This window comes from Schistocerca nitens, chromosome 4 (assembly GCF_023898315.1).
Source record: "Schistocerca nitens isolate TAMUIC-IGC-003100 chromosome 4, iqSchNite1.1, whole genome shotgun sequence".
NCBI lineage: Eukaryota > Metazoa > Arthropoda > Insecta > Orthoptera > Acrididae > Schistocerca > Schistocerca nitens.
In genome coordinates this window covers 646,966,951-646,987,916 of record NC_064617.1, presented here as the reverse complement: position 1 = coordinate 646,987,916, position 20,966 = coordinate 646,966,951, and the positions used below count along the sequence as shown (strand labels likewise).

General features: G+C 41.4%; 1 protein-coding gene across 2 annotated transcripts in view; it reads right to left on the bottom strand.

Moving 5' to 3' along the window:
* The window catches only part of LOC126251523 (glycerol-3-phosphate acyltransferase 1, mitochondrial), a 386,686-nt gene that overhangs the window by 321,559 nt on the left and 44,161 nt on the right, over positions 1–20,966 (bottom strand). Inside the window, exon 1 of one of the 2 annotated variants that reach the window (XM_049952006.1) lies at positions 12,117–12,403. The exons of the other annotated variant lie outside the window; for it this stretch is intronic. Coding sequence (XP_049807963.1) covers positions 12,117–12,178 — 62 coding nt within the window. The 5' untranslated portion in view covers positions 12,179–12,403. Of the gene's footprint in view, positions 1–12,116; positions 12,404–20,966 lie in introns of those variants that run through there. 2 annotated transcript variants of the gene reach the window in all.

Below are 20,966 nucleotides of genomic sequence, written 5' to 3'. Positions count from 1 at the left end.
CTTTATCGTCCACTTTTCGTCCAAACAACGCAACAATCGAGAAAAATACCTTCAAAAACTACTTCCTAACATTCAAATTTATATTCGATGTTAACAATTCTTTCTTCTTAGGAAAGGTTCGTCCACGTTTTAATTACAAACAACGCAACACTCCACACAAATGCCTCCAGAAACTACTTTTTGTAGTGTCTCATTTCCTACGACAAGTCTCTTAGCATCGCCCGATTCGATTCTGTTATATATCTTGATGCGGTGTCAGTTCTTTTGGACATGTCCGAAAGCACAGTCACAACATATATAATTGGTGCGATGACGGCCAATGGTCTCTTCAGTACAGATGCACACCAAGCTGGAACTCTAACGGGAATCGGAGAGATACCGCGAGTAAGTGAGCAAGTAGTGTGTGGTATAAGTTGAGAATTTGGCTCTTACTGCCGGAGCATGCTATATTTATGGATAATAACAATACAACCGTTCCAATTAGTGGATGAGCTGCTAATAAATAATCTACACTGGTCAATAAATTTTTTATTCGAAACATTGAGAAGGAAATCACGCGCGACGTTTGTTGTCTGTTACTACATCCACCACTTTATCCACACGGCTTCTTGACTCAACAGGAGCCAATAACGTTCTGGTATAGAGTTACACACTACCACAGCACGAGCTGCAGCATGGCAGTATCGTGTGACACTTAATCGGAGAACACGTGATTGATGTATCTTTTCCTGTGGTCATCACAACCAGGGTGACCACCGCTGCATTTGCCGATAAAAATGCGTTAATGTTTCATGATTAGCAGCCGCGGAGCCACAGTAGCTGTGGATTACATCAACCAAACGCGCCCTTGGCCCGGCTGATATGTGCGCATCATGACCTCCAGCAAAGTGAAACTTCGCGTCAAGAGTGCGCCCGGCGCCCTGAATCGCCAACCACCTGCTGCAAGACATGCGTAGGCAACAGCCTGGACGTCTGGCCAGTAGGCAGGTGAAACGCAAGTCACCCATCTTATTCTGAAGAGAGATCCTTTTCGTTTCCAGCAGCGCTGAAGACAGGGCATAACAATCCGGAAACTAACATTCTGAATCTCAGCGGTAAACTGCTTATAATTTCGTTCCCTGTAATTTCACGTGAGGCAACTGAATTAAGGCAGATCAATCACCGAAGCATGTCAGCAACTTATTTCTCGATTCTTGGTCATGATAGAAGTAATATAATACAGGGTTCTTACATATTTACGACAACTGTGCGTATGAATGTGAAGGAAGGATAGTATTTTCTTATAAAATTTGAGCTGGTATTTTGAGAATCAGATTCCGGATACGAAAAACGAAATGTATCTGCGCCGTCAGAAAAATTTTCACGGTCAAATTATTTTTTTGATAGAAAAAGTATGGCATCATTGATCCAAGAGCAAGGTATGGCAAAAACAGTACAATAATAAATTTAGAGGCTAATGTGGACGTGGAATTCAGTTTGTAGTTCGTTTAAGTGCATGCAATTCATTTATAGGCGACAGTTTGTTGTTGATCGCCGTTAATGATTCGGCCTTTTACAAATATTTCATACTTTAAGAATGTTCCTATTTAGCTGTATGGAATTCAAAAAGGTAAAAATCATCGCCTATCCAGACATGGATATCGTCTTTTATATTTTCAGTGCACTGGCCGGTATTTTAGAAACTTTTATTGATGACCTACGCTTCATTATCACATTTTAACCGATTCTCTGCCAAAACCTTGAACGATACAGACGTTCAGACGAAACCTGCCTTAGCTTGGTCTATGCAACGTTACCCGCCGTAAAAATAAATACTTTTCAATTCTACGTATACATAAAATTATGCAGTTTATTAAACAAGTTACAAAACTGCACTGGTATTCATGAAGATATGAGTTAAAATCGCAGACATTATCTAGATCTTTTGTTGTTTCCCTGACATACTTCAGATGAACATAATTTCTTCAAAAAATATTCACGTTACAATCTCAACCTTCGTCAACCATGTCAGTTCAACCAGGGGCTCCAGCTTATAGTCTCAGATTTGACTGAAATTCAGTACACTAATTCTACCACGTGTGGAACACTCGTGTACAAAGTATTAGTTTCCCCTGCCAATTAGTTCCAGACCTATGCAACATATCAGAACTATATGTAGAATTCAAGGAAAAGTATCCCAATACAAAAGTGTAGTCAATAGACCAGCTGGAAGGTGCAAGGGTAAGATTTTTTCTGGTGTGTGGATATGGCACATTTTTCTTTCAGGCCGGCCGGAGTGGCCGAGAGGTTATAGGCACTACAGTCCGGAACCGCGCGACCGCTACGGTCGCAGGTTCGAATCCTGCATCGGGCATGGGTGTGTGTGATGTCCTTAGGTTAGTTAGGTTTAAGTAGTTCTAAGTTCTAGGGGACTGATGACCTTAGAAGTTAAGTCCCATAGTGCTCAGAGCCATTTTTCTTTTAAATCATGCACAATTTTGTCCAAATCATTTCTGGCATGATTTCTGTTCCTTTGGAGCAGATAGTTCTTCCTCTTCCACCATTAGTGTGTCGGCTATTTTGTGTTTTAATTCCATTTGAGCTTCTTGTAGTTTTCTTCTACCATAGCCGGCCCTGTCTCTTTTCCCGACTTTGTGTGTCTTCATGGGAGACAAACCAAGAGCAGTCACTGAAGTATTTAATTGCTCGTCCGCTGTGGTTGTAGGTGGCTGATACTCTTCGTCACTGTCATGTAAATTATCAGAATATCTTCAATTTTTAGCAGTGTAACACACCTGGAACATAACTTTTGTCCTGGTTTCATGTTAAGTCCCATGCATTGATTCACTTTCAATACTGATTTTATATCTATTTCTCTGAGGTTACACTTCACTGTCTTCTTATGAATCCGAAATAGATAAAAACACCTTCTTGTAGGAAAGAATGCTTATCCAGAAACAGTTTCATATGATGATAAACACTAAAGTTTCCTGGAACTGTAGTTCTTGTGACCACAGGGTGTATCCCAGATTTCCATAGCAACAAATCTTGGTCCGATTCATCCGGATCATACAGTACAAAGCGAATGCCACAATTTGTTCCATATGTTGTTTTATGACATTCAGATGCTTGTGCGCTACCAATACTGCAACTTGTTTGAACAGAAGCACCACTGGTACAGTCTTCTGCCTCCATACTGACTTTCCACAACTGTACTGACCAGTCTGAACTACAATCTTAAAAAAACATGAGTAACCTGTAATTGTTGCTTGATTCCTTTGTTGTTCCTGCCTAAAAATTACTCATTCTGTACCTGAAAACTACCATTGTTTAACTTTCTGTTGCCTAATGGCTCCCAACAATTGCTGCAGCTTTATCTGAAACAAGCTGTCTGTATCGTCACTATTACTTGCTAAATCGTGTTAAAAGAAACGTAACCAAATACATCTGTGTCAACTTTTATTGTATACAAATGCCTTGCAATAACAAGTTGAAATTTGGCTAGGATATCACTTGTCCCTTTTGTGCTACCACACTTAATCCATGTTTTTCAGGTAATTTTTCAAATTTTTGTATTTTCGTATGCATGTAACTCTGTTTGTGTGACTGATATGGGCAAGATGAGTTCTGTGTGTGTTTGGGCCACATTAAGCTTACCACAAAAAATTTATACCCTTTTTGAGTTAATTATATTTGGCATAGAGGGCACCTACAATATGTACCTTTTAACGTATTACATTTTTAATCACATTTTGGAATTTTTTATTTTCCCTCAGAAATATGTTATGGTGTTTTGATTCATAGGGTGTGTTCTCTAAGTGGATGTTACTGGGTTGTAAAAATTTCACTGGACTGTGTGGAATAGTTCCAAAGTTATTAAAACCTGAAGTTAGGTCTGAGGATAAATTGCCAGATGCGGGCTGCAATTTCCGGGTCACGCCACCTTCTTTCACAAGCCATAATTCTGGAACTAATTGACAGGGGAACTTAAAATTTTGTACATAAGTGTTCCACACTTGGTAGCATTGTAGTGCTAAATTTCAGCCAAATCTGAGACTATCAGCTGGAACATTTTCTCAAATTGGTTGAACTGACATGGAATGACCCCTACATGAGCTAGTGTTAGGTCTCTAACGACCCGATCGAAGATGAAATGTTACATCTTAACCACTTTTATAACAACCAAAAGAAATTGCCCCTTAGAACAAATACCCTTCAGGGTGTAGTACTACCTTCCCTACACCGTATTTCTGCAGTGGCTGGTACAATTTGTTATAATCTCTCTCATTTCAAAATACGCGGCCGAAATGGATGGGAAGAAATTGATAGTGATACATAAATTAAAACTCCAAATTTTTTCCTTATTTTAAGGTAAAATATCTTGCTGATAAGTCGTCATGCGGGACTTCACATAGTTCGATCCATTGTGCATATTGTACTAATCTAAAGCGTCAGTACTATATCCTATTAAAATGTAAACGCTTCTCAACATAATTATTAAGTGGTCAGCAAGATAAAGCGGACAGGTAACTGAAAAGCGCAAACTATGTCTATTTCATTTAGAATTCGGACTCGAAAGAAAGAAAGAAACGAGGATTTGACGTTCGGTTGTCGTAACAATTCACAGAAAACATGTATCAGGACGGCCGCATTTGAATATCGCTTCTCACGAACGCCAGTCTAGTGCCTTAACCACTTAGCTCGACGACTAACCAAGCCACAGCAGAGAAGAAGAAAAAAGATATGTACGTCAGAATTTCAAAAGACACACGAAGTTTACCTCGAATACTACACACAGATCCCAGAACTCCTGAAGATAGATGTTGACTGAGGGTATTGTATCACAGACACAGTCACTACAATTGTTCAGAGATGTAAACAACTATGCATGAGCAGCGCCTATTAGACGGATGGGCTCCGACAGCCGATCAGATCCAGTCATTCCACCAGGAAGGAGGTACACGGCTCGTGTTGTCTGTAGTTCAACCATGCCTAGACGGTTATTCCGCAGTTCGATCGCGTCCGAATTGTTACTTTGTGCCAGGAAGGTCTCTCAACAAGGGAAGTGTCCAGGCGTCTCGGAGTGAACCAAAGCGATGTTGTTCGGACATGGAGGAGATACAGAGAGACAGAAACAGTCGAGGACATGCCTAGCTCAGGCCACCCAAGGGCTACTACTGCAGTGGATCACCGCTACCTACGGATTATGGCACGCAGGAACCCTCACAGCAACGCCACCATGTTGAATAATGCTTTTCGTGCAGCCACAGGACGTCGTGTTACGACTCAAACTGTACGCAACAGTCTGCATGATGCGCAACTTCACTCCCGACGTCCTTCTTTTCAACCACGACACCATGCAGAGCGATACAGATGGGCCCAGCAACATACCGAATGGGCCGCTCAGGATTGGCATCACGTTCTTTTCACCGATGAGTGTCGCATGTGCCTTCAACCAGACAATCGTCGGAGACGTGTTTTGAAGCAACCCGGTCAGGCTGAACGCCTTAGACACACTGTCCAGCGAGTGCAGCAAGGTGGAGGTTCCCTGCTGTTTTGGGGTGGCATTATGTGGGGCCGACTACGCCGCTGGTGATCATGGAAGGCGCCGTAACGGCTACGTGAATGTCATCCCCCGATCGATAGTGCAACCATATCGGCAGCATATTGGCGAGGCATTCGTCTTCATGGACGACAAATCGCGCCCCCATCGTGCACTTCTTCTGAATGACTTCCTTCAGGATAACGACATCGCTCGACTAGAGTGGCCAGCATGTTCTACAGACACGAACCCTATCGCACATGCCTGGGATAGATCGAAAAGGGCTGTTAATGGACGACGTGACCCACCAACCACTCTGAGGGATCTACGCCGAATGACCGTTGAGGAGTGGGGCAACCTGGACCAACAGTGCGTTGATGAACTTGTGGGTAATATGCCACGACGAATACAGGCATGCATCAGTTCAAGATGACGTGCTACTGGGTATTATAGGTACCGGTGTTTACAGTAATCTGGACCACCACCTCTGAAGGTCCCGCTGTATGGTGGTACAGCATGCACTATGTGGTTTTCGTGAGTAATAGAAAGGGCGGAAATGAAGTTTATGTTGATCTCTATTGCAATTTTCTGTACAGTTTCCGGAACTCTCGGAACCGAGGTGATGCAAAACTTTTTTTGATGCGTGTGTAACTGAATTCCTCGCGTACTGCTTCAAGTTTCAGTTCAACACGCAGTGCTACGAAAGATGCACGCTACTACACATCATTGCTCTTCTCTGTGTAATGTCGCAGCAACACACAACATTCCAACAATGTCGATGCTTCAACAACCACCTTGCTGTTCCTGTATGAAACACTCCGTGAACGGACGTCTGTAAAGAACTACCGTAGTAAAACTCTGGGCTAGAGCTCGGCACCGCCCTAGTCCGGATCTTTGTCTTTCGCAGCACCAAAGTCAGTTGAGCACTCTTCACGGAACGTTCTAATACGCCTCGACCGTATCTCTCGCCTACTTTATTGAAACTTCACTGTGGGTCCCCCTCCTGCATAACCTGCTGGACTAGCAGCCCCAGGTGAAAGTATACTGTGTGCTGGACATTGACTTAGCCACAACTTGCTTCCGCATCGAGTTCCCGTCCAGTATACAGTTTTAATTCGTTCGCTTCTTTTCAGCTTACAATGCGGCGAAGCGTGGAAGTTTCATTTTTGCACACACACACACACACACACACACACACACACACACACACACATATATATATATATATATATATATATATATATATATATATATATATATATATATATATGAAGACTGATAAATACTGGCAAATCCAAATACAAAATAATGTGGGATTTTTAATGCGAAACTAAAACAAATATTAAAGAACACTTCTGCGATGGGAATTTTCGTACGACATTCTTCCAGAATAAAATGAATAAAAACATGACCTTGGCAAGGACCACACTAAACTAGAAACAGAACTGACAGTATTTTATCAAACAATAAATAAATTTGTCAAACAATAAATAAATTGCAGCATACTCTAGAATTTCTAAGGATCACAGAATTAGTAGGAACCGGACCAAAAATAGAGCGGGCTCAAGGGGGAAAAATATCAACAAAAAGAAAGTAGAATGCTGACTGCAAGAAGTTAATTACAACTGGGAGGTATACCAGATTCGACTAAGCAACAAATTCAACACCACTAAAAGTGAACGTCTACAGAGATAGGTGGAAGAAGCGATTATTTAACAGTGGTGCTTACACAAATAGCAAAATGTATGGCAAATATCAACAGAGTAAAAGAAAATACTATCTCAATGAGAACGCAACTTTTTAATCAGAAGATGAGTGTAGTAAGTTAGAACACGGCTAATTATACAATATTATTCGAAAATATCTTCGAAAGGATCTGACAAGGTACAATCAAAATCTGATTAGAATTAGGATAAAAACAATAAAGAGTATGAAGAACATCAAATACACTTATGTTGGGTAAATACCACAATTCATCAGTTAAAATTGAAGATGAATCTTATACCGTTAATAATGAAAATAATAACCTTCCAGTGGAAATGTCAAATAAGTTATATAAATCCATCTGAAGTGTAAAGGAAACAATGGCCCTGGGAGATGATATTTCGACTGAAATCGTTAAAGCTGGGGGCGAAGTAATACAAGACAAAGTAGCTAAATTGTTTAAATGCTGTGACTGTTCTACTCCACGAGAATGGTGACAGAAAAGACAAAAAAAAAAGAACTACAGATCTGTCAGCTTCAGGTCCATAAAGTACACGATATTTACTGATTTAACTACCTACTCTATATTTTAAATTCGAAATTATCAAGCAAAGGTACTAGACGTTATTAGAAGAGGATTCAGGATAATTGACAAATCAGGTCATGAATGGTGTTACGGAGTGGACCACTGAGTATGAATTAACACTTTGTCTATTATAAATCAACCATTTTCAGGAAGCTTCTGACTCAGTTTCCTCAAAATATGTACTAAAAAAATTAAAAAAAAAATAACAAGAAAACAACACTGATTCTAGGTACGTTGATGCACTGACCAATATATGCGTCGATGTTACAGCTTCTACTACACTTAATCAGGATGGGCGGCAATAAATAGTACAAAAACGGCCCACGTCCCTAAATGAGGTAAATAAGGAGTCCGTGTTAACGGAACACACGAGGTAGTGATCAAAAAGTAACGAGGATTTAATTTCGCGGGCTTTATACATCCGATTTTCAATTTTTTTATCTTTTTGGTATACATGTTCCTGATGTACGTTAGCATTTTCAATTGTTTTGAATATTTAGTTTACAGCTCACAGTCAAAAAGGTTATACGTCAGCCGTTGGGTTGGAAGAAGAGGAGCAGAAGATGAACTTCATCGCCGGTGGCCTCCCAGGTCTCCAGATCTCACACCATATGATTTTTATCTTTGGTTACGTAAAAGACCGCGTTTTTACCCCACCTATGCCTGACACTATTGAAAGTCTGCGACATCCCATTGTTGAAGCTGTGAATTCGATAACAAGAGTCCAGCTGCTTCGTTTGTGGCAGGAAATGAGCCTCCGTTTTTATACTTGTTGAGTAACACATGGTGCTCAAACTGAATGCATACAAATTTGTTTTCTCTTTCCAGGAACGTTGGAGTTGTGTTTCTATGTTTTGTAGTTTTAAACAGCCCTGTATGTATCTGCCACTACTTTCCTGCATTCATTACCTCCACTGGTAGAAAACATGTATATGCCTGCCTATGATATTTACCTGTAGTTTCTTTTATGCAACTCTGGAAAGAGGCATGTATTTTCTCTGGAAAGAGGGATGTATTTTGTCACAGGAAAATGTCTGCAGTCCCATACCAATTCCTTGTTTCTCTCTTGGCAGTGGTCCGTTTTGCCCTTTATACAGAATTATCTCACGTCTTGAACTTTTAACACACCCGCTACGAATTAATCGTTACCTTGCTCGTGTCCATATCTTCTCAAATTTCACGATGGATGTCTGGTGTTGTAATGTTTCACACATAAAAAACGAGTCACTGTCCAAATATCATATGCCACAACTCTTTCACTTCAAGCCATTTTAATGAATGCCTGTCGCCTTCCGTGAAGTTCTCCGAAGCAAGTTCAGAGTTTACAGTAACCTCTATAATCTATCATTCAATGTTTCAAATGTGTGCAACAACCAGAAGCAGCGTACGTACACGCAGTGTGCTCATGTTGGCCATGCAGTTGAAACGTGAGTATTTCTATACCATGGATTTTCACCATTTCAATGTGAGTTGGTAGAAATTGAGTAAGGCATTTTGGTACTCTTCTCCCATACCCACGATCTTCTGCGGGCTCAAACAAATTCAGACTAGGGAGAATTCCTTTTGCAGGCAGAAGTCCATTTAGGCGCCCACAAAACTCCGCTCCCGAATCTTCAAAGATTTATTGGAGAAATATACCCACCAGTTTGTTCTTGAAATTACAGGTTTGGCATTTACACGACATAACTCTGGTATCTTCATCAGACAGTATGTTATTCCGTTTTTTGATATTTTATGTTTCATTCCAGAAGATCAAAGAAAACATTTAACATCGAAACTGAAGACGAAATGAGGCTATACCAAACAAATCCAAAGACAAGTAGCGACTTCCCACAAGTGACGAGGGCAAAAAGTGGACAGAATAATGATGTGCACTTTCTTAGCTACAAGTGGATATTTTTCCATAATCGCAGTTGAAGGAAATAAAGTCTAATGTGGAATGTACTGCAGTCCTTCTTCGCATCTTTCCGCCTACCCTTCCACGAATTCTCAAATTTGATTGCGAGAGAACAACTTCCGAAGAAAGTTCGAAAGTGAAAGCCGTCGCTATTAGATAACACGCGCTCTCACACACCGCATAAGACAATCAAAAGAGTCAAAGTTTAACACACACACACACACACACACACACACACACACACTGATTTCATGTCAACTTAGTTCGTGTTATCGTTACATGCAATATGTCATCACTATCAATTTCTTTCATTCTCTACAGGCGTGCCACACGTTTTGTGGGAAAGTTGATTTGACTTATCAAATCTCCTAAACATTTTATTTCGATAAGTGTCGACTTGTGTTCGATATGAACATTTAAACTTTGCTCTATACACTGACCCCGCCCCTCTCTCTCTCTTACACACATAAACACACACACACACACACACACACACACACACACACACACACACACTAAGAAGAAAGGAAGTATTGAAACAAACTTTTTGCACCTGCGCATATTCAAATACCTGAAAGTGTGTAACATTTCGTTAAGTCTTTTTCGTTTTAGGAAGCTGTATTTCTTGTTGACTTAAAAAAGTACATGGTCCTCCAAACGCTGTTGCTGTAACAAGGGGCGTAAGTCACTATAGAAGGGAAGGCATTTTTACGTCTGTCTGTATATACTGCAACTGTATGAGATTCAAACAAATTCCCGAAAATGCAAGCATCACACACTCTCCAATACGAATGTAAAATATCTCTAACTGATACCTTCTACTCTGTTAATGCACGTGTTCTTCAAGCACGTGCAAAATTATGTCGACTCCTGTATGTTCACTGGAAAAGAACGAGTGTCAAAGTAGTTACTTAACTTGTTCCACTGATCATACGATGCACGTTATGATGTGGAAAGTGTCAAGAGAACAAACATAAAACATATTTATATAAAAATAAAATTATATATGCTCACCATTTATAGTTTTTTCTGTAAAAATGACTAACTATTGCTATTCAAGAATTCCTCTATGGTATAGAAACAATTGTTAAAGAGAACACTTCAGCTATGTGTCAAACTTTTTTTTCCATGAGTATACTCTCGAAGAGTTTTATAGCACCATATTTCACTACTTTCTGTGCCCATGTTAGATTCATAAAGAGGCAACGTAGATCATTTTTCCTTCTAGTATTATACTTGTATCTCTGTTACTCTGAAATTCATAAGGGTTGTTGATGACAAATTTCGTAAGACATTAAATTTACTGTGAGGCTGTGATTAATATTCGCAGCTGCTTAAACATGACTTGAAGATGTACGTGTGTGAATCTCACATATACTTCTAATTACTTTCTTTTGTGCAAAGAGTACTTTTTAGCCAAGAGACGAGATACTCCATAATATATGCTGTAAGACATCCCCGAATAAAATATTCAGATATGTTAACTTACTGACCACAGTATTCTAAAAGTTGACAATTCTTATGTTAAAAGTAATCGATCATAACGCTTTAACAGGTATCCTAAGCGGTTTTTTCCAGTTTAAGTTTTCTTCTGTATGCACACCTAAGTACTTAAAATTTTCAGCCCTCCTCATTATTTATTGTTGTGTACCAGGTTAACAGGAAGTGATATATTTCTGAAAGCACAAAACTGGATGAGCTGTGTTTTTTCGAATCTTAAACCTAGTACATTTGTGTAAAACCAGTCGGTAACTTTCACACATTCATCATTTGCTACTTTCTCTGCTGATGCTTATTTTCTCAGCTTCATAACAATGCTTGTGTCATTTGCCTTCTGAATCAAACAAAATGGCAATCATTAACATGAAGGCCAATGATCGAGCCCTGTGGAACTCCCGTAGTAATTTCATCCAGTAGACTTGTCAGATTTGTATTTTATGACGATTACATAACTTACATGCGAAAGTAGTAGGTAAATAAAATTCGTAAAAACAAAATGATAAACGACCGAATGCAAAAATCGGCAAGGGGAATACTAGTTAAAAATGAAGAGGAGAAAGAACGACGACACGTAAAAAAATTACGACTGCTATGAGGATTTAGTTTCATGTTAAAAGTGAGTAAGTTTTATTCAAAAGAACTTTGAACCAACTGTCAAAAGAGTTTGCAAAATCTGAAAGAATTAGCGCACCTTTTACGTTACAGAATCCTCTATTGTTGCTACTGATTATACATAGTGAGCAGAGCGCGCGTCAAAACGCGGGGAAATGTCAAAAGCCAGCTGCAGTCGTAAAAACAGTAATGTTCTCTGAAGAACGTAAAAATCTTTTTACGCTTATTATGCCCGGAAAGGCTTAGTTTAAAATGTAAAATATTGTATGTTCAAATAACAGCATGAGTTCACTCACCACTTGAAGAAAAGCCAAGATATGACAGCACACAATAGAAACGTTTCTAAAATTCCTGCCATTTGGGGTAATATGCTTTGAGAGACGTGTTAAAAGTATCTGGAAATTTGGCTAATGTGTTAATTTCATACTATTATGAAACTGTTCTTTGTCCAAATGAGGTACACTAAAGTATTCTTGCAGCTCGTTTATTATCGGCGTCAGCGCAGCGTACGCACACCACTGACAACCTACGGTACAGAGACCCTGATGCTCGGCAAGTTGACTGACGCAAGGTAGTTGCGGCGCGAGCAGCCGGCAGAAACCCACTGCCAGCGGGCAGGCAACTGCCGGCAGAGCGACCTGGTGGCCGCCGTGCCAAATGCTTCTAGTGGCGTGATCGCCACAAGGAGTTGACGTGACCCGCCTGACAACTCTGGCCGTAACCCCGACTGTGAAGAAACTGCGAATTCACGTCTGCGAGCACTATTAAGCGATAGCCCGAAGATGGACGAAACTGAGGACGCACGCATGTTCAATAAACGTTTCATACAAGAAGGGCAGATGTAATGTATAAATCTTGTGTATAATTGAGAAGTACAGACGCAGCAACAAATAATTTTCAAAGTACCACATATTAAGCATTCCCCCCACATCTATCATGAGCGAGCGTGGACATCAGAATAATTATTCACACGCATATCCACATGGTCCTCTGGTCAGTCCACTAATTCATGGACAAGACAAGAACTAAAATTGTGAGTAGTAAAACAACATCATCAGAAATGTTTAACATTGTTTTCAAATGTCCCTTTAAAAAAGAAAACCGGGCATACTGCCCCAATTTAACCTTCGTGCCACTGAAAGGATGACTGGAATAAGTATTTTGTCAGTGGCGCTGAGAAACAGCTGAAATCATTAAAACTGAACAAAGCCACAGGGTGTGATGGAATCCCTTCTATACCCAATTCGTGGCTAAGTTAGTCCCTCTGTTAACTGCAATCCATTGTACAAAAAACCGTGCCCAGTAGCTGGAAGAAGGCATACGTCACACCTGTCTAGTGGTCCAAAAAACTACTATCCAATATCCTTGACATCCGTTTGTTGCGGAATCTTAGAAAATATTCCGAGTTCAAACATAATGAGGTATCTCTAAGAGAATGGCCTCCTCCATGCCAAACAGCATAGATTTCGAGAACATAGCGCACTTTTCTAACACGACGTCCTGAAGGCCATGGACCAAGGCTCAAAAAAATGGCTCTGAGCACTATGGGACTCAACTGCTGTGGTCGTAAGTCCCCTAGAACTTAGAACTACTTAAACCTAACTAACCTAAGGACAGCACACAACACCCAGCCATCACGAGGCAGAGAAAATCCCTGACCCCGCCGGGAATCGAACCCGGGAACGGACCAAGGCTGTCAGGTAGATCCAGTACCCCTCTATTTCTGAAAAACATTTCAATCAGTACCACATCTACGCTTGTTATCAAAAGTACGATCGTATGGGTTACCTGGCGAAATTTGTGACTGGATTGAGCATTTCTTGGTAGGGAGGACGCCGCAAGTTACCGTACCTTGAATGTTGGATGGTGAGTCATTGATAGATGTAGAAATAATTCCAAAGTTGTGCAGAGATTGACAACTTGCTTTAAATGATCCAAAATTTAAAATTGTGCACTTCACAAGACGAAAAAAAAAAAAGAAACATAGTGGCCTATGTAAAATAATATCAGTGGGTCACAGTTGGAATCGGTAAACTCATACAAGTATCTGGGTGTCACTTTGCAGGGATTGAAATGGAATGGTTACATAGGTTCAGTCGTGGGTAAAGCAGGTAGCAGACTTAGGTTTACTGGCAGAACACCAGTACTACGGAAATGCTATCAGTCTACAAAGGAGACTGCTTACAAATCAGTAGTGCAATCATTGTAGGAAATTACTCATGTGTATGTGACCCGTACCGAATAGGATTAGCGTGGAATACTGAACGTATACAGAGAGGAGCAGCACAAATGGTTACAGGTTTATTTGATCCAAATGACTGTCACGCAGATGCTGAAACAACTGAAATGGCACAATTTTTGAAGATAGACAACACAGAGACACACGTAAACGAATAACTCTTTCCAAACCACTTGTTTGTGTGCAACAACAAAATCTTTGGAGTTGAAGAAAGATAAGGGCAGGATAAATAGTGCTTTGGGTCGCAAAACTGTTCCAATTCCTCCTTTCACTTCGGCGCCCTTTATTGTGAACTTTTTAACAGCTACGGTGAAACTGATAGGTAATGAGCTCTTGGTTACAGTTCATGTATAGAAAGGTGTAAAACAAAGTCATGATTTTTTTCCACCGTTTGCACTGATCTAAGAGAATATCCACTCAAGAAAGACTGAATAAAAGATAGCTGCTATTGTTACAATGGTTGGAATAGTTCGACATGTCTTATGATGAATATCATTAGACTTTGTAATGGCCATCAGCGTGACGATGGAGGACAGAATGGGCAAGAAGCGCACGCAATATCAATGTATTTGATTGCAGCCATGTCGTATGTACTCCAGCTACAAGGTCCTGCAGGCTTTAGGCTTCCCACGTACATGTCAAGGGTGTACCACGAGTACCTATATTTATGGATTACCACAACCGTCAACTATAATTGCCGTAGGCAACAAAAAGCATGTGACACATGGCGCTGTCGATAATTGCACATTTTAACAGCAAATAAATGGGCCACACTATAACGATAACTCACGAATGCAGTGATGGGAAAACAATAAAAACCAGTGACCAACTATTATTCAGAATGTTATCACTGTGACACTCTGGAGGACAGGGTAGAGACTAGCATGGGGAAGGGGCACTGGATGCTCAAAGTACGAAGGAAAGTTACCTACACTGATAGGCTGTAGTACACATAAATACACACTGATGGCAGGATGTGAGTATGTCAACTACTACTGGAGGCCCTGCATCCCAATTACGAAGATAGCACAATTCTGACTTGTGCAAAAGGTATTCTCATGTGTGGGATGTTTATATTTGCTGAAATGGAGCCCTGATAAGTCTAACATCATCTATTGACAAATCATACAGGAAACTTTTATCTAATAATGTGCACTCATTTGTTTGGCAACAGCACCTGCAGGTGACCTGTACCATTGCAAGAGAAAACGTCATTCTGATGCTTGAGAACTGCATCAAAATGTACTCTAAAAATGGGCACAAACAGTTTTGACTGCAAAACTTTTATTTTGTGGTAACCAGCCTCAGTCAGTTTTTGATCAACCTCAGATCCTCATACCATGATGGTACGTGGTGGCAGTGAATGGAGTGGCTGTTGCAACTCCACTAACATCAATTCCTCATGGAGTTGCAAAACCCGCTCCATTCACTGCCAGTGTCTACCATCATGATATGAAGGTCTGAGAATGGTCAAAAACTGACTAAAACTGGTTATCATAAAATAAATGATTTTTCGGCCAAGACTGTGTCCATTTTTAAAGTACTTTTTGCCAGACCGCTGTTCTCCATGAGAAATGTTCTGCATTGGAATGGTTTGATGAATATTCTGCAAACATGACATAACTTGTGTGTGTACCCTGTCTGACATGACCAATTCTATTTGACACATCCAAGAAGGCACAACTAGCCAGATATGCACCAAACCAACATGAGGGGCATATGTTGAGCATTCATGGATCAAGATGCTTACTAAGGCGGTTTTGGCGTCTTGTGGAGCCTGTGCCAAGACACGCCACAACTGTCATAGAAATGAGTGTTGCAGGAATCTCACAATAACATCATGAACAAAGCGTTTACAGAAATGGTCTGACATTGCCTTCCTTCACACTGTTATGAAGTGTCAGGTGTGCTTCCTTTTCTGTGTATCCCTCTGATCAGTACTTACACTGTAGTGTGGTGTTGTGTCGTTATGGATGAATGAAAGGGACAGCTGAAACCTGTGCTGGCACAAAGACTTCTCTTACGTAACAGTTCATGTGGAATACTGAGCTTAATACACTAATCCAGTAGAGAAATCACCATCAAAAGTGTCATGTGCCCTCAATTCATGAGGCATGACAGGAAAATATGGTGTTTAACACAAAATTTGAACAGAAACTCTGGTCTCGCCAACTCTCTTAATTGCTGGCTAAATACTGGTGACAATTTCTCCCCCATCAAGATTCAAATTATATATAAATTGAAGGGGGAGGGGGGAGAACGGAAAGGAAAGGAAAGGGAAGGGAAAGGATTACTAATGTCAGCTGCAATGGGACATCATGGGAAATCTGCGGGAAACTCAGAGTAGCGTGCACGGAGGAAATTGACATGGGACTGCGGATAGGTGCCGCTCGGTGGGAATGTGGGCTGGCTGTGAGGCGTGCCAAGATAGTCCATGGTGTTGCAATAACACTGTGTCCTGGATGGCGCAGGTTCAAACTCCCGTCGGGTAAAAATTTTCACCCATCGCCACTGATTCCATGTAATGTCCCGATGTAGCTGTCATCAGTAGCCCCTTCCCTTCCCTTTCCTTTCTCTTCCCCCCTCCCCCTCCACCTTCAATTTACATACAAAGTGCCACAGCTGCAGATTCCTTGTGATGTCTGTGCTTTCGGACATGTCCGAAAGAAAAGACACCACACATTCATATAAAAGATTCAAATTGGCTATTATGCTCTATAGAGGAGAACAAATACTTATTTAGCAACAAGTTAGAGCAGTTGGTTTCATTGTCATTCCTTGGTGCTCGTAGATATTGTAAATTACTCACCTATATAGCACAGTTTCAATTTTTTATATAATAAACAAACTTGAAGATAATGCTACACAAAGAGAAAAGTAGATTAAGATGAGTAGGGAGAAGCAATACTGCAAGAAGAATTTGACAGAACATAATTATGTACACCAAAACAAGGCCTTTGGAGTAGATGATATTACCTCTCTGGGGGACATCACCTTGACGAAGCACTGTCCGTGTGGGTGGAGAGGCTTGCTTATCTGCGTGAAACTGAGGGCTATGCCAAAGGTACAGGACCTACTGCCAGAAAGGACTCAGCTGATGGATCAGACTAAGAATGTCCCACAATGTCCCTTCTTCCCTATCCTCTCCTAGTCATTACCCAATTCCCTTTCCCAACCCAACGTGTGATGCGATCTGTGCCAAGGGGTGCGTGGCACATGGGAAGATGTGTCTTTAAATGTGAACATTTTAGGTTAGGCTTTACCGTGACTCTTATTGACATTAAATGAAACAACAAGTTTACTGTTACCAGTCACCGTTTTATTTATTTCCACAATGTATTTCAAAGGTTTAAACCTCCATCATCGGGTGGATTTATATTAGTTAGTATGACATTTGTGTGTGTGTTATGTTACGATTTTTTGGAGGAACTTGTGGCACTGCCTAGTGGAGAAACAAGACACTATTTCAGAACATGGATTTCTTCTGACAAAAAATTAAACTGATACCTAATGGTAAACATAAAATAAGTAAAGTAGAGTATCTCCAGTGGTCACAGGTTCCTTTCGCTGTCGTATCACATCACATGTATATTGTCACATTTGTAAACAAATATGGCGTCTGAAATAGTGTCTTGTTTCTCCACTAGGCAGTGCCACAAGTTCCTCCAAAAAATCGTAACACAACACACACACAAATGTCATACTAACTAATATAAATCCACTAGATGATGGAGGTTTAAACCTTTGAAACGCGTCGTGGAAATAAATAAAACGGTGACTGGTAACAGTAAACTTGTTGTTTCATTTAAGGAAGATGTGTCGCAAACGGAGCCTCAGGGATACCGGGCGACCTCCTTGAGTAAGTAGCCTTACACTATGCGGGGTATTCGTGGTGTGGACCGTGTAGATACGCAAATCTTGTGGGACCAATATGGACACATCTAAAGAAAATAAATTAAAACATACTGAGGGGCAAACTGGGATCTTAGACACCCAAACACTGGGGTCAGGACCAATGGAAGGTATTCCCACTACTGAATCAGGGTCTAAACCTGAGCCAGAAGTGGTAACCATAACCGAGAAGTTGGACCTGATCAAGATTAAAGCCTTGTCTGGGGCCCAGAGAAGGAAACTACTCAGAGAACAGAAAAAAAGGAAGGGAAAGAATGGCTTCCTCCCACAATGTCGAAGACAGGCAGCAAGAGGATAAGGGGGAATCTAAGACTCCCTCCTCCCTGGATAAGCGAGCCCTGAAAAAACCGAGGCAAGAAATAGGGAAACAGACCTATAGTACTACAGTCTCTGTTTTTAATATGGCAGTTATCCAGGAAGGCTATCCACTGGTGGCCATCACCTCACAACAGTAGGAACCTGTACAGATGGCCCTCTTTGGAAAGATTAGGGGGGATGCTGGTCCAGCACCCAACATCAGGAGGGTGCTCTCATTTTTGTCTGTGAGGGGGGTGCACACAGTGGAATGGCTTAAGGACAAGGTGCCCATGATATCCCCGTGGGAAGATGCGAAGCTGCTGGCCAAGACGGCAGCGGAGTTTCTTAAGACTGCAAAGGTATCAATATGGGTACGAAAGATCCTTAAGTATGCCTCTCTTAAGACTCTGTTCGAGAAAATAGGGGCCCAGAACCCAAAAGTCTCGACAGAAAACTGGAGAGTGATCAACCAGAAGGTTGTACTGGAAGGACGAATCCTGGTGATGGAGGTCGGAGAAAAGTCCCTGAAGAAGATGCGAGAGCAAAACCTGAAAATGTTTTTAGGGTTCTTGCAGGTCACCATCAGGGTTATCAAAGACCTCAAAGGCAATCATGGCAGCAAGACGGAGACTGGAGGTGCTGCAGATTAATCTGCAGCACAGTAAAGGGACCTCTGATGCCCTGAGCCACTGCCTGAGGAGGTAGGAAGTGGACGTGGCCCTGATACAAGAAACCTATTTATATAAAGGAGGCATACTGGGCCTCGGTGTCACTGGAGGTAAGCTGATTTATGCTAGAAATATAAGAAACTCCAGAACATGCATCTATGTAAGAACTTTCTTTCATGATGCCAATAATAGATTTTTGCTCCAGGGACCTAGTGACCATTAGAATGCAGCAATGTGAGGAAGGTATCACGATGGAAATTGTTTTGGCCTCAGCAAACCTTCCTTACGAAGACAGCTCTCCTCCTCCTTTGGAGGTGAGGAGACTGGTAGAGGCTTGCCATCGGCAAGGTGGCCAACTGTTGGTGGGATGTGACGCCAATGCGCACAACCTAGTGTGGGGCAGCAAGGCCACCAACCGTAGAGGTGAGTACCTTCTTGAATTTCTTTTAGCTAACAACTTGGAGGTCCTGAATAGGGGCAATGTACCTACATTCAGGAATAGCAGAAGGGAAGAAGTAATTGACATAACCTTTGGTTCCATGACAATGGGTAGCTATATCAAACAATGGCATGTGGTGTTGGAGCCATACTCATCGGACTACATGTACATCAAATTCAAGGTTGAAATGGGAATCAGACAGACCATGATCTATAGAAATCCCAGGAAAACAGACTGGGAGACATATAGGAGGGACCTTGACTTAGGCTTATTGGAAATTAAAACCTCGATAAGGAATCCAGTAGAATTTGAGGAAGAAGCAGAGGCTGTTACCTCTGCCATAGGGACCTCATATAAGGACAACTGCACAATCACCAGGAAGTGCACAAACAGGAGTGTGACTTGGTGGAATAATAACTTGTGAGACATACAGGACAATGGGCAAAATATCGTGAGGCCCTTGTCAACTACAACCTTGCAATCAGACAAGCAACGAAGGCATTCTGGAAAGCATTCTGTGAGGAAGTAGACAGCATGGCTGCTCAAGCCAGACTTCACAGAATACTCACTAGAGTACCAACCAATCCAGGAGGTATGTTGAGGAAGGAGAATGGGGAATATACAAAGACAGCACATGAGATGCTGGAACAGCTTCTCAAACCTCACTTTCCTCAATATGCTCTGCGGGACAACACAGACCAGAATGTGATCCCGGAGAGACAATGGTTCTCAGGCACTCGAAGAGAGGACTCGGAATCGGCCAAGGAGTGTGGGCAGTGGGAACATTCCAACCGTTCAAGTTACCTGGCCAGATGGAATCTTTCCAGCTCTCTTGCAACAGGCAGGAGAGACTCTTGTAAGAGTCCTATGGCAGGTTATTCAGGATTAGCCTAGCAGTAGAAATCATTCCCAATGCTTGGATGGCAGTGAAGGTTGTCTTCATTCCAAAGCCAGAGAGAATTGATCATACCAAGGCCAAGGATATGAGACCAATCAGTCTGTCCTCCTTCATTCTCAAAACATTGGAAAAACTGTTTAATGTACACTTTGAGGAGAGGAGACTAATTAGGGCCCCTCTGCATTCAAACCAACACACATATCAACCAGGTAAATCATGTGGGACAGCTCTCCACCAACTCATTGGGAAGGTGGAGAAAGCACTTCACTTCCAAGAAATAGCTCTCTGCATATTCCTGGATATTGAGGGGGCCTTCAGTAACACAACCTTCGATTCCATGGTAAGGGAAGCAGAGGTGCATGACCTAGGGACCAGAACCACTATATATAGATGGACCAGGGCCATGCTTAGTGGAAGGAGAAGGTAGAGGCTACCATCATGAATGAAAAGATGTTAATTAACACCACTAGAGGTTGCCCACAAGGAGGAGTTCTGTCTCCTTTATTGAGGGATCAAGTGGTGAACGAACTCATTGAGGAATTAAATTCTAGACAGTGCTTCTGCCAAGGATACGCAGATGACCTTGTCATAGTAGCACTTGGCAAATTTACTGACACAGATAGAAATATGTCACAAGGAGGATTGGACATTGTGCAAGACTGGTGCGCTAAACAGGATCTGAGGATTAATCCT